Source organism: Narcine bancroftii, chromosome 4 (assembly GCF_036971445.1).
Source record: "Narcine bancroftii isolate sNarBan1 chromosome 4, sNarBan1.hap1, whole genome shotgun sequence".
NCBI lineage: Eukaryota > Metazoa > Chordata > Chondrichthyes > Torpediniformes > Narcinidae > Narcine > Narcine bancroftii.
Window position 1 is genome coordinate 123941542 of NC_091472.1, and position 12538 is coordinate 123954079.

General features: G+C 48.1%; 1 protein-coding gene across 1 annotated transcript in view; it reads left to right on the top strand.

The window, feature by feature from the left end:
* Positions 1 to 12538, top strand: part of sgsm1a (small G protein signaling modulator 1a) — a 59569-nt gene that overhangs the window by 22757 nt on the left and 24274 nt on the right. The window contains exons 11-14 of the mRNA XM_069936152.1: positions 3560 to 3689; positions 5103 to 5241; positions 6177 to 6241; positions 9171 to 9316. Of these exons, the coding sequence (XP_069792253.1) occupies positions 3560 to 3689; positions 5103 to 5241; positions 6177 to 6241; positions 9171 to 9316 (480 nt within the window). The remainder of the gene's footprint in view (positions 1 to 3559; positions 3690 to 5102; positions 5242 to 6176; positions 6242 to 9170; positions 9317 to 12538) is intronic.

The window sequence follows — 12538 nt, forward strand, 5'->3', positions numbered from 1 at the left end:
ACAGGTCCTCGTGGTCAGAGGGGCAGGCAAGCCCCGGATGGTGATTGATTATAGTCAAACCATCAACCGCTTCACCCAGTCGATGCGTACCCTCTACCCCGGATAGCCGACTTGGTCAAAAAGGTTGCACAATACAGAGTCTTTTTCACCATCGACCTCAAGTCGGCTTAACATCAACTCCCCCCTTCGCCCGAGCAACTGGCTCTACACAGGTTTCAAGGCCGACACCAAACTTTTTCATTTCCTGCGGGTGCCTTTCGGTGTTACTAACGGTGTCTCTGCTTTTCAGAGGGTTATGGATCGGATGGTGGAGGAGCAAAACTGACGGCGACGTTCCCATACCTTGACAATGTCACTATCTGCAGCCATGACCAGCAGGACCACGACACAAACCTCGCAAAATTCTTACATACGGCCAAGTCTCTCAACTTGATCTACAATAAGGACAAGTCCGTGTTCAACACAGACCGCCTGGCCCTTCTCGGATGTGTCGTGGCACATAGTGTCATTGCCCTGGACCCTGACCGCATGCAACCCCTTATGGAGCACCTAGTCCAAAACACCCTAAAGGTGCTGAAGAGGTGCCTGGGGCTATTTTCCTACTATGCACAATGGGTGCCCAATTACACCGATAAAGCCCACCCCCTGATTAAGTCCGCAACCTTCCCGTTATCGGCGGAAGCCCAAGCTGCATTCTATCAGATCCGAGGAGACATCGCAAAGGCCACGATGCATCCCGTGGACGAGTCCATCCCTTTTCAGGTGGGGAGCGATGCCTCTGATTGCGCACTGGCTGCCACTCTTAACCAGGCAGGCAGGCCAGTAGCAGGCAGGCCACCCTGCATGGTCCTGAGGTACGGCACTCCTCGGTCGAGAAGGAGGCCCAAGCGATTGTTGATGCGTGCCCCACTGGCGACATTACCTGGCAGGTAAATGGTTTACCCTGCTGACAGACCAGAGGGCTGTGGGCTTCATGTTTAATACTAAACAGCAGGGTAAAATCAATAATGACAAGATTCTTAGGTGGAGGATCGAGCTCTCCACCTATAATTATGACATCTTGTACCAACCAGGTAATCTCAACGATCCCCCAGACGCCCTATCCTGGGGGACATGTGCCAGCGCGCATCTCGACTCCCTCCAGACCCTCCACAACAGTCTGTGCCACCCCGGAGTCACAAGGTTATACCACTTCTTCAAGACTCGGAACCATCCGTATTCTGTTGAGGACGTCAAGTCCATAACCAGACGCTGCCAGATCTGCGTTGAATGTAAGCCGTAGTTCTACTGACCCAAGAAAGCACATCTCATTAAGGCCACATGCCCATTTGAACGATTCGGTGTCGATTTCAAGGGCCCCTATCCACCGCAAATAGAAATGCCTACTTCCTGATGGTGGTAGACGAGTTTTACAGGTTCCCCTTTACTATTCCCTGTCTGGATATGACCTCGGCGACAGTAATCAAGGTGCTGCGCAGTATCTTCGCCCTATTCGGGTACCCCGATTATATCTAAAGCGATCGGGGGTTCTTGTTCATGAGTGAAGAGCTGCGACAGTACTTCTTGGCCAAAGACATACCCACCAGCAGGACCACCAGCTATAACCTGGTAATGGCCAGGTAGAAAGGGACAACGCCACCGTCTGGAAGGCGGAGCTTCTGGCCCTTTGGTCGAAAAACATGCTGGTGTCCTGCTGGCAGGACGTTTTGCCCGAAGTGCTCCACGCCATCCAATCACTCCTGTGCACCGCGACTAACACCACCTCGCATGAATGCTTGTTTACTTTCCCTAGGAGATCGGCGAATGGTTCCTCCATTCCTCCTTGGCTGGCAACCCCAGGACCAGTCCTGGTATGGAGACGCGCGAGGGGCCATAAGACGGATCCACTGGTGGAAGCGGTACACCTCATACACGCCAACCCGCATTACGCATTTGTGAGGTATCCCGATGGCCACGAGGACACTGGGCCTATCCAAGACCTGGCGAGGGCCGGGGATCCCGAGACTGCCCTGCCTGCTATCGACCAACTCACGGAGCAGACCACCCCTCACAGGAGTGCAATACTGGAGGCCGAGCTGCCCGGCTCTCCTCTCCAGGAGTTGGTTCTCCGGGATACATCAAACCCCCACTTCCTCCCGGGAGCCCTCAATCATCACCCCGATCCAGACTGTTCCCTCCCCTGCCTCCCTCAGGACTGCTTCCCCTCCTGAACAGCAGAGCATGGACACACCTGCCCCCGCCCCGTCGGTCTCACAGAAGGAGGAAGTCACCGGTGCGGCTAAACCTCTAGTTAGATTTTGAAAATCTGTGACGAAAAGAAGGGGGGCGGGTTCTGTTTAAAAAGAGGGGGTGAATGTAATAGTATGGATTGTATGTACTCATTGGCCAGTAAAGGCACAGTCTGGCCTGCCCCTGATGACACTCTCCCCTAAAGGTCAAGCCATAAAGGTCAAGCCACCTCTCCCTTCCCTGCACTTCCCTAGCTTGGATCCGAGCCAGCTCAAGTCTTATGTACAATAAAGCCTATCGTTCCCCTCAGACTTTGTCTTTGTAATTATTGGGGCAACTGGTAGTGCCCTACAATATGATAAGAGGAGAGGTGAGAATTGATTTTTGGCTCTGAAAAGAGACACAGGAAAAAGGAAGCAAGGGGGAGGGAGGGAGACAACTGGATGGGGGGGAAGGCAACAGTGGGAAGAAGAAGGGAGGATTTAAAAGAAAACTGAAAAAGCTGATGTTAATGCCATCCAGCTGAGTTCCTCCAGCATTTCTCAGTTTTTACTAGTCACAGCATCTGCAGACTTCACTGATTCACTCTGTGATTTCTCGTTGCATGTTAGGAGTTAACTAGAAAAAATATGCGGAGAATTATTTGTGACTCCATTTTTTAAAATTTTTTTTATTTTTCACACTATGAACCATACTGACCAAAATGCACACAAACATTTCCCTCTTGAATATACACAGTGTCATTTTCTCCCTCTCTTCCCTCCCTCCTTCACCCCCCCTCCCCACCCATTCAACGTTCAACATATATGAAACATTAAACCCATTAAACAATGTCATCACACAATGAAAATAAACAAGAAAGTTGTGTCTTCTACTTTTACACACTGGGTCAGTTCATTTCGTCGTCTTCTCCTTCTGTCATTTTAGGGGGTGGAGGTCCGCGGTAGGCCCTCTCTGTTGTGTTTCATGAACGGTTCCCAAATTTGTTCGAATACTGTGAGTTATTTCTTAAATTGTATGTTATTTTTTCCAATGGAATACATTTATTCATTTCTATGTACCATTGCTGTATTCTCAGGCTCTCTTCTGATTTCCAGGTTGATATAATACATTTTTTTGCTACAGCTCATTTGAAGGAGTAAAATCGATTATACTTTTGCAACTTGGTTCAGCAGGGATTTGCTGATCTGCACAAAGCAGGGTTTTTATTCGCAGTTGGTGAATAAACTGAAGAGCATTGCAAATGTTGCTGAAGTGTGAACTGGCCACTTTATGAAAACATGAGCTGCTTGGCTCGTCTCATTGCATCTTTCTGTTCATTTGGTTGCAGGGCAAGGTCTTCCCAAAGCTGCGGAAGAGAAGCCCTCCAGGATCAGCAGAGTCCAACTCCGACAAGGAGGAGGAGGAAGCGACTGACTACGTCTTCAGAATGATCTTCCCAGGCACAAACCCTGAGATCGGTAAGTGTTCATCAATCCTGCTGATGTGTCACCAATCACTGAGGTGACCCAGAGGATATGTGTGTGACCTCAGTGATATTGAACTGTTGATTTGGCCGTTTATGGTTTGGGCTCTGTGTTTTTGGAACTGGATTGGTGTCATTGACCAAAAGATTTGATCTGAAAAGAGGAATCTTGCAATGAATTGTTGGCCACTCCAGCCCTGTGATTTTGGCAAAGCACTGAAGAGTTGTTGATGAACATGAACTGGTGTATAGTGCCCAGTTTTGGTCACCCCATTACAGGAAGGATGTAGATGTTTTGGAGAGGGTGCAGAGGAAATTTATCAGGATGTTGTCTGTATTGTAGAACATGCCTCTGAGCAAGGTTGACAGAACAATGAAGGATGAGAGGATACTTAATAAAGGATAGAGGTAAATAAGATTACAAGGGGCTTAGATAGGGTGGACAGCCAGCTTCTTTTTCCTGGGGCATCAATAGCAGATACCAGAGGCTGTAGGTTTAAGGTGAGTGGAGAAAAGTTTAAGGGAGATGTCAAAGGTAAGTTTTTTATTCCGAGTGATGGATGCCTGGAATGCATTATAGGGATTGGTACAATAAGGACATTCAAAGAACTTAGATATACACATGAAAAATGTAAGAAAAATAGAGGTTTTATGGCAGTGGTTCTCAACCTTTTTCTTTCCACTCACATACCACTTTAAGTATTCCCTATGCCATAGGTGCTCTGTAATTAGTAAGGGATTGCTTAAAGTGGTATATGGGTGGAAAATAAAAAGGTTGAAAACTACTGTTTTAATGGTACTTAATTGATTCGTTATGTGCATGGTTTCGTAATTCTAAAGGAAATGGGCCAATGACAGTTTTTCTCAAGCAAATTATTTCAGTAACAATTGGGTCTAGAGCAGTGATTCTCAACCTTCCCTTCCCTCTCACATACCACCTTAAGCAATCCCTTACTAATCACAGAGCACCGATGGCATAGGGATTATTTAAAGTGGAATGTGAGTGGAAAGAAAAAGGTTGAAAACCATTGGTTTATGGGCACAAGTTAGGGGAAAAATTAGATAGTTGAGGAGTAGGTTCCCATAGTTTGGCACAACACATCTTGGAGTGAAGGGCCTGTACTGGGCTGTAATGTTCTAATATAGCTGCTGGCTGCATCAAACATTCCCATGAGAGCAACAAAATGAATGGGGGAGGTATGAGGAGCTTTCAGAGAGCTGGCTTCCAGTCACTGTGAGGTAGAGGTAAGTTTATCACTGACAGCTCTGCCCTGAACAGCAGGTTTGCTAATGGTGAGATTAGTGACTTGGATGACACGGTAATCAGCTTGGTTAGTGAGTTTGCAGGTGACACCAATGTCAGAGGTATCTTAGGCAATGAAGAAGCTTATCTAAGGTCTTGTTGCAGTTCCCCAGGACCTGATGGATGTCCAAGGCAGTGGGATCCCCCTCATGTGGCAGCCAAATATCCGGAAATCCTCCTGCTCCTCATGCTCCCAGAGTGGCTCGTCTGATGGAGGGCCATCCAATGGATGTAATCACGAGAGGTACGAACACACTAATGGGCAGGGACAGCTCCACAGATCAAATTACATTGATGGAATTCTGCTCTTTTTTAATGTAAGCTTAACAACTTCTTAAGAAGTCCACACCCTTGCCTGCACTGCAGTTGCATCCAGTCATTGAATCGCCATAACCTTTTGGCCCATCAAATCTATCCCAGCTCCATACAAGCTAATTGCAATAGTTACATTAAGACTGAAAATTATTCTCACCAAGACGCTTATCCAGTTCCCTTGCCAAGTTCTGACTGAATTTGATTCCATTATTCCTGGCAACAGAAGTCCTTGTAATCCTGATCCTCTTAAAGTTCACTCTGTATAAATCTATACAACCTTGAACTTGATTTTGATGTCGAATGCATTTTAATTTCCTTGCTTTTGTCATGTTTTATCTGTGGACTGGAGAGTTCGTCCTGCCAATGCATCTCAAACAGGGGAGAGAGATTGAGCTGTGTAATAGGCCAGTTGACCAACTGTCCACACTGACCATCAATCTCCACTCACCCTGAGACCATTTTTTTTATTCTCACCACATCCACTCACCTTCACAGTAGAGGCAATTTATAGTGGGCCAATTAATGCAGGACGTGATGGAAACTGGAGCAGCTGAGGGAAACTCGCAGGGAGAAAATGTGCAAACTGATGCAGACCACACCGGTGGCCAGGATTGAACCTGGGTCGCTGGAGCTGAGGGGCAGCGTCGATTTATTCAGTCTCTGTGTACAGTGTGCACTTGCTCATGAATCCCAAGGCAGGGATATACCGAGTAATCTGGTTAACTCAGCCATAAGCTGTAAAATGGTAGGTGGGGCAGGAGTCGTGAGGATCTGTTGGCATTCACCATTGCTTGTACTGACAGGTGCTGTCTACCCTTCTGATGCTCTTTAAGGATGACTTATTTTTCTCCATTTTCCCACCAGGGCTCCACTGAAGATGCTTTGTGACAACATGAAGTACCAGATCCTGTCCAGGGCGTTCTACGGATGTACGTGCCTCTGTGATTGGGTTGGATGTGGGGGAGTGCCCAAGTACAGTGCTTCCACCTCTCTACTTTGTTTCTTAATTAGCGAGCCAGCGGTGTCCTTTCCCAGACTCATTGAACCTTTCCATAGGGGAAGGGACATCGAACTTGACAGCACAGAACAGGCCCTTCAGCCCACAATGTGCCAACCTATGCAAATCTACTCCATAGCAATCTGATCTTTCACTTTCTCACACCCACAGCCCTCTATTTCTCTTACATCCATGTGCTTATCCAAGAGTCTTTTGACTGTATCTATTATACCAGCCTCCACCACCACCCTTGGCAATGTAGTACAGACACCCACCACTCTCTGACCTCCATGCACCTTAAACAGATGCCGTCTGATATTTGTTATTACTCTGGGAAAATGGTGCTGGATGTCCACCCTACCCAAGCCCCTCATAATCTTATACACCTCTGTTAAAGGAACACTTTGTGAAGTTGGGTGGCTCAGTAACTCAACTCAGTAGAGCCTTGTCTTGCCACTCCAGTGACCCAGGTTCAATCCCGACCACATCGGTTTCCTTTGGGTGCTCTGGTTTCCTTCAACACCCCAATGATGTGCGGATAGGTGGATTAATTGGTCACTGCGCATAATGAGTGGTAGAATCTGGGGTGGTGGGGGGAGATGAGGAGAATAAAAATGGGATATGTAAAGGTGTGATTGAGGGTTTGTGTGCACTGGGAGCTGAAGGGGTTGTTTTCTGGGCTGTGGTACCAGCCAACCTTCGACCTCCTCCTGACTGACAATGGTGCCACTGTAGCTGCCATGTCTGTAAATTTTCACGTTTTACTACTGTAGCATGTTGCTGGATTGGACCCAGTGGAGAAAGACCTGGGAACCATGATACGCTGGAGATGAAAGAGCTTCGCAAAGATGCCGAATGGAAAGGAGTCCCAGATAGATCAGGAACAAAAATAGGAGCAGGTGTAGGTCACCAGGCCCCTCCCACATGCCCTGTCATTCAACATGATGGAGGCTGATCTGTACTGCCCCAGTGCTTCCTCTGTACCAGATTAACTGAGCCCTCTGCTCTTCAATCTTTCAAATACTTGCCTATCTCCACCTTAAATATATCTGATCGTGGCCCCCACCACATTAAAGGACAGTGATTTACTGCCTCTGAGCGAAGACATCCTCCAAACCTCAGTTTTAAAAGATTGGCCCTTGTACCTATTTTCTTCATTTCCACACCTATGCTGTCGTCCCCCTTAGATTGTTTGTGTTTGAATAAGGTCACACTTCATTCTTAACACCCAATGAATACAGGCCCAAACTATCTGGACCCTCTTGACAGGAAAACTTATTTTATCCCTGGAATTAGTCTGGTGAATCTCCTTTGGACTGTCTTCAATGCTTCGGTTGAAAATTGTTCATAGTATTTCAGGTGTGGCCTCATCAATACCTTGTAACAAATCTCCCTACATAAACTCCAACCCCTTTCCAATGAAAGTTAGCTTTCTTAACTACTTATCAGTCTTGCCTGGTAAGTTATCATGCCCTAGAACACTTGGCTGCCTCTGTCCTTCACTTACTTGCAAACCCTTTTCATTTCGATAATGATCTACCTTTGGGCTCCTCTGACTGAAGTACATGATCTCGCACTTGGCCGGTGTTCCAACCAGACACTCAATCCGTCTGCAACCTGTGGCTGAATTACATTGTCCTCAACACAATATTTCTTTCCACCTTTTGCCAATTAGGAAACCTCCTCCTGCCTTCCCTCCAGTATATTAATGTTAAAGAGCTGAGATACTCCAGCAGTTACATCTAGCTAGAAAAAGACCCATTTATTCCAGCTCTCTGTTTCCCTATGCATTCAATGAATTTAAGAGTATCAATTCTGCACCGGCAATGACAAGGAAGGATCAGAACCCGCACTGGAGCTCTCAGCGAGCAATCCGGCCATTGCCGTGGATGTACCAATCTCGATCATCCTGTTGATCAGTGTTGGGATGAGCTATCAGTTATTGATCAATGATGGAAGGTAACACAGTGCACCCATCCTAACCTGGATATGTTGTGACCTGGCCCTGCCTGACCTGTCCACCAGAATGTACAAGCAGCCTGACCGGACCCTTTGGCCTTGGGAATGTCACAGGGCCTCTGCCAATGCAACTCTGAATTAAGACTCACACACCGGTTACCAGAATCTGGATCAAGAGATAAACTACGGGAGGAACCCAAGTGCAATATACAAAAGTGCTAGAGAAACTCAGCAGGTCCCACAGCATCTATAGTCGGTAAAGGATGACCAATATATTGGGGCTGAGCTCTTTGTCACAGTATGAGCAAAAAGCAGACAGGCACCTGACTAAAAAAGTAGGGGGAGGAGAAAAGAAGGGTCAGGTGAGGTGCGCAGGCCTACAGAGGTCATGTATAGATGTGCATGGGAGGGCAGAAGAGAAGAAAGCTGAGAAGTGATGGGGTACGGTGTAATTCCGAATGGAAAGGGAAGGAAAAGGGAGTAGGAGTAACTTAGCTGGCCAAGCAGCATCTGTGGAGGCAAAGGAATGGTTGATATTTTGGGTTGAATCCTGCATCAGGATAGATAGCTTTACCGTCTGAAGTGCAATTACATGTGAAGAAGAGTTACAAGGTCTTCAGCCAGACAACAATCTTGCCTGCTCCTTCGATACCTCAAGAGCAGATCATTCAGGCCAAACCTACTTGTTATTTAATGGGTCACTTCATTTGCTAGCAAGGTTTTGTTTAGCTAAAACTCACCCTGCTTAGTTTATCCTGTTGAGGTTGTAGGGAATGTCTGAGGAGGGGTACGATGGATATGGAGTAACACCTAATATTGCCTGATCAGAGATTAGCCTCTTGAACTTTCTGTTTCGATGCAAGTTTTGGTTCATTACTGACAGACGATGCTCTGTTTCCCAGGGCTGGCCTACTGCAGACACCTATCCACAGTAAGGACCCACCTGTCTGCCCTCGTCAACCACACCATAATCAGTCCTGCTGCACCGTCCAATGCAGTCTGTGGCCTCACCAGAGAGATTTGGCACAGCTTCCTCCAGGATGAGACGGTGAGTTAATAAATGCCAGTTAGCGTAGCGTATACGTATTGCTATTATCACGGCAACAACCCAGAATCAATTCTGACATTGTTCGTAAAGAGTTTGTACATTCTCTCCCTGTCTGCGTGCGTTTCATCCCACCCTTCAAAATGTACTGGGGAGTTGTAAATTGGATGTGTTTGGGCAGCATGGGCCCACAGGCTGGAAGGGCCTGTTACCATGATGTATGTCTACATTTAAAATAAAAAGGCGGAGTGGAGTGAGTTCGAGCCTCAGCTGCCCCTTTCAGATCAGGCATGGATCTGTCTGAGGCTCGATCTTTCTTCAGACTGCAAGGCTCTCGATAAGGTCCTGTGTTTCATTTGGTGGTAGGCTCGCTGGCTGAGAGTTGTCAGTGAGTGGTAGGGTTGTTGAGAAAAAGCGGAGGGATCGGTGGAAGTGGATGTTTGATAATTGGTGGGGGTCAAAGGTGCCATTTTTGTGCTCCAGCCAGCTGTGACAAGTACTGACTGCACAATGAACAGGCTGGAAATGGAATTTATCTTGTCTGTCTTGCCTCTGTGCAGGTCAGGCAGTGCCTGTATTTGTCAGCAGTGTTCTTTCTGGACCTGACTACACAGGACCTAGTGCTGGGAAGGTTCTGCTGATGTGGCGGAAACAGGGAAGGGATGTGACAGGAGGATTTGTGGCAGAAAGAGGAGTGGCATAAGTAAGGAGGGGACACAAGAGGAGCAATGTTGTGGGGGTGGTGGGGGATAAGTGATGTGGCGGAGGCAGAGAGGGGTCTCAACAGAAGCTGGTGGGGAAAGAGATGTGGTAGAAGCAGGGAGATGTCATTACAGGCCTCTGCTCCTTGCTCACTTCCCACTGTGGAAAGCTGGAGGCAACTATCTCAGGCCCAGGTATGCTGTTACCAGTGAGCATTGAGGCTTTTTAGACTCTCAGGTGGGATACAGGATTGGAAGGGTACCACCTCATGGGGATGTGGCATTCCCTGTCAGGGAATTCTTTGTGTGGATCATGCACTGAGGGAAGGAAATCTATCCCTGTGGCTCATGGTACCCCTTCTGAATGGGTGCAGCTAGTATGGTTGACAGCTCCCACTGCCCCTCTTCATTACTGTAGATAGAATTATTCTTTTGTTAATAGAGAGCTCCAATGGCCTCTGGTGCAGTGTTTGGCAGACAAGGGAGAATCTATTGTATCAGATGCTCCCAGTTCATTTTACTTTGAGTGGGACTGTCACTTTAAGAGAACAAATCAAGCTGCAAACCCTGCAAGCTTTGGAGATTGACTGTGGGTGACAGACTGGGTACAGCATGTACTCAAATTTGCTACTTCTGAAGAGAAAGGAAGTGGGCCAGGAACACAGGTGCAGAGACCATGTGACCAACATATTACATCAGTGGTTCTCAACCTTTTCCTTTCCACTCACATATCACTTTAGGTATTCCCTATGCCAGGGGTGTCAAACTCAAATTCACGGAGGGCCAAAATTAAAAACTTGGACTAAGTCGAGGGCCGAACTAAATATTTATTGAAAATTTTCAACAACATCTGCATGTTTTCTCTTCTTTCAACATATGTAATGTTAAACTTTTTCTTATTAAAATAAATGTTTAATAATAGTTTTGGATAAACTCTTTTCAGAAGCATTAACAAATGAGATATAAAATACTCAATAAATAATATTTCTCTATAGAGGATTTGTCAAATGTTGCTAGTGTGCTGTCGAATAGTAAAATCTGAGGGCCATTGAGAATGTAGGAGAATAACATGATTCCTGAAACAATCAAATGGGTGACTGATTGTGGGCATGAACTCTAGCAGGGTTATTTGCCATGCCCTTTTTCCATTGGTACAGATATCCTTTGACTTACACACTTTTCAAGTTTTATGCCTAATGAGCTTGTATCCAGGTGCAGGACCATTTTTAACCAGGAATATATTTATCACTGTGACATGAAACTATTGGAAGATCGTTTTATCCTGAGATTAAAGTTCATAATCCTTACTCAGGCCTGTGTGCGGGAGGGCGGGGTTTGCGGGCAATCGGGTTGGACAACGACAGTACGGGGGCATCGGCTCTCGCTGCAGGGTGGCATCTCGGCGGATCAGCGGCCTCGTCACCGTGAGTCGCGGGTCGGCCTGCGGCAGGGAGGGGGAGTGGGCATCGGTCCTGGCGAGGTCAGGCCCCCCCTGAGTTTCTGCCGGACCCCCCCTTGACCTGCTGAGTTTCTCCCGGACCCCCCTTGACCTGCTGAGTTTCTGCCGGACCCCCCTTGACCTGCTGAGTTTCTCCCGGACCCCCTTTGACCTGCTGAGTTTCTCCCGGACCTCCCTTGACCTGCTGAGTTTCTCCCGGACCCCCCTTGACCTACTGAGTTTCTCCCGGACCCCCTCCCCTTGACCTTCTGAGTTTCTCCCGGACCCCTCCCCCCTTGACCTGCTGAGTTTCTCTCGGACCCTCCTTTGACCTGCTGAGTTTCTCCCGGATCCCCCTTTGACCTGCTGAGTTTCTCCCGGACCCCCTTTGACCTGCTGAGTTTCTCCCTTCTGGTGTTTTTACGAGAACCACAGACTTTCGCTCATACATTGATGAGGGGGGATCAAAGGCCAAACATTGTCAGGTACCTCTCTGCTGAATTTAACCCGCTGAGTTTCTCCAGTGTTGGGTTTTCACGAGGTAGAGTCAAAGGGCCGAAAGGCCTGTTTCTGATCTGTAATGTTCTACGGACCCTGCTCTTCTTTCCGTGCCGGTGTCCCAGGACCTTTCCAGGGCAATCTCCACGCTCAGGACCGCGCTGGGATCCCGGTCAGCGGTGGAGGAGCAGGTGAGAGCGGCTAATCCCAATCCAGCCCACGCCACTCCCGAGATTGATGGGGGTGTTCCACCCTACCTGCCCGACCAGCCTCGTTCTCCACGTGTACTCCGGGCACCCGCCGCTGGTCCGGTGGGAAGGCGCAGGGCGGCCGGCGCCCCCATCGCCTGGCGGGGAGCCCCAATCTTCCCTCCGGCGTCCAGACTCCATCTGCAGCTCCAAGAAACGCTGTGCCACTGGGGTTCCGGGCACTGGGAAGCGGCCTTGGCTTCCCCTGACACCGGCCAGGCTGCGCTGCGTTGGGGGGGGTGGGCGGGGGGTCACGACAGCGTGTTTATAAAACCACCCACCACTACTTTTCAAGGACCAGGATTTTTCTCTCTCTCTCTCACCCTGGGACACAGCGGTT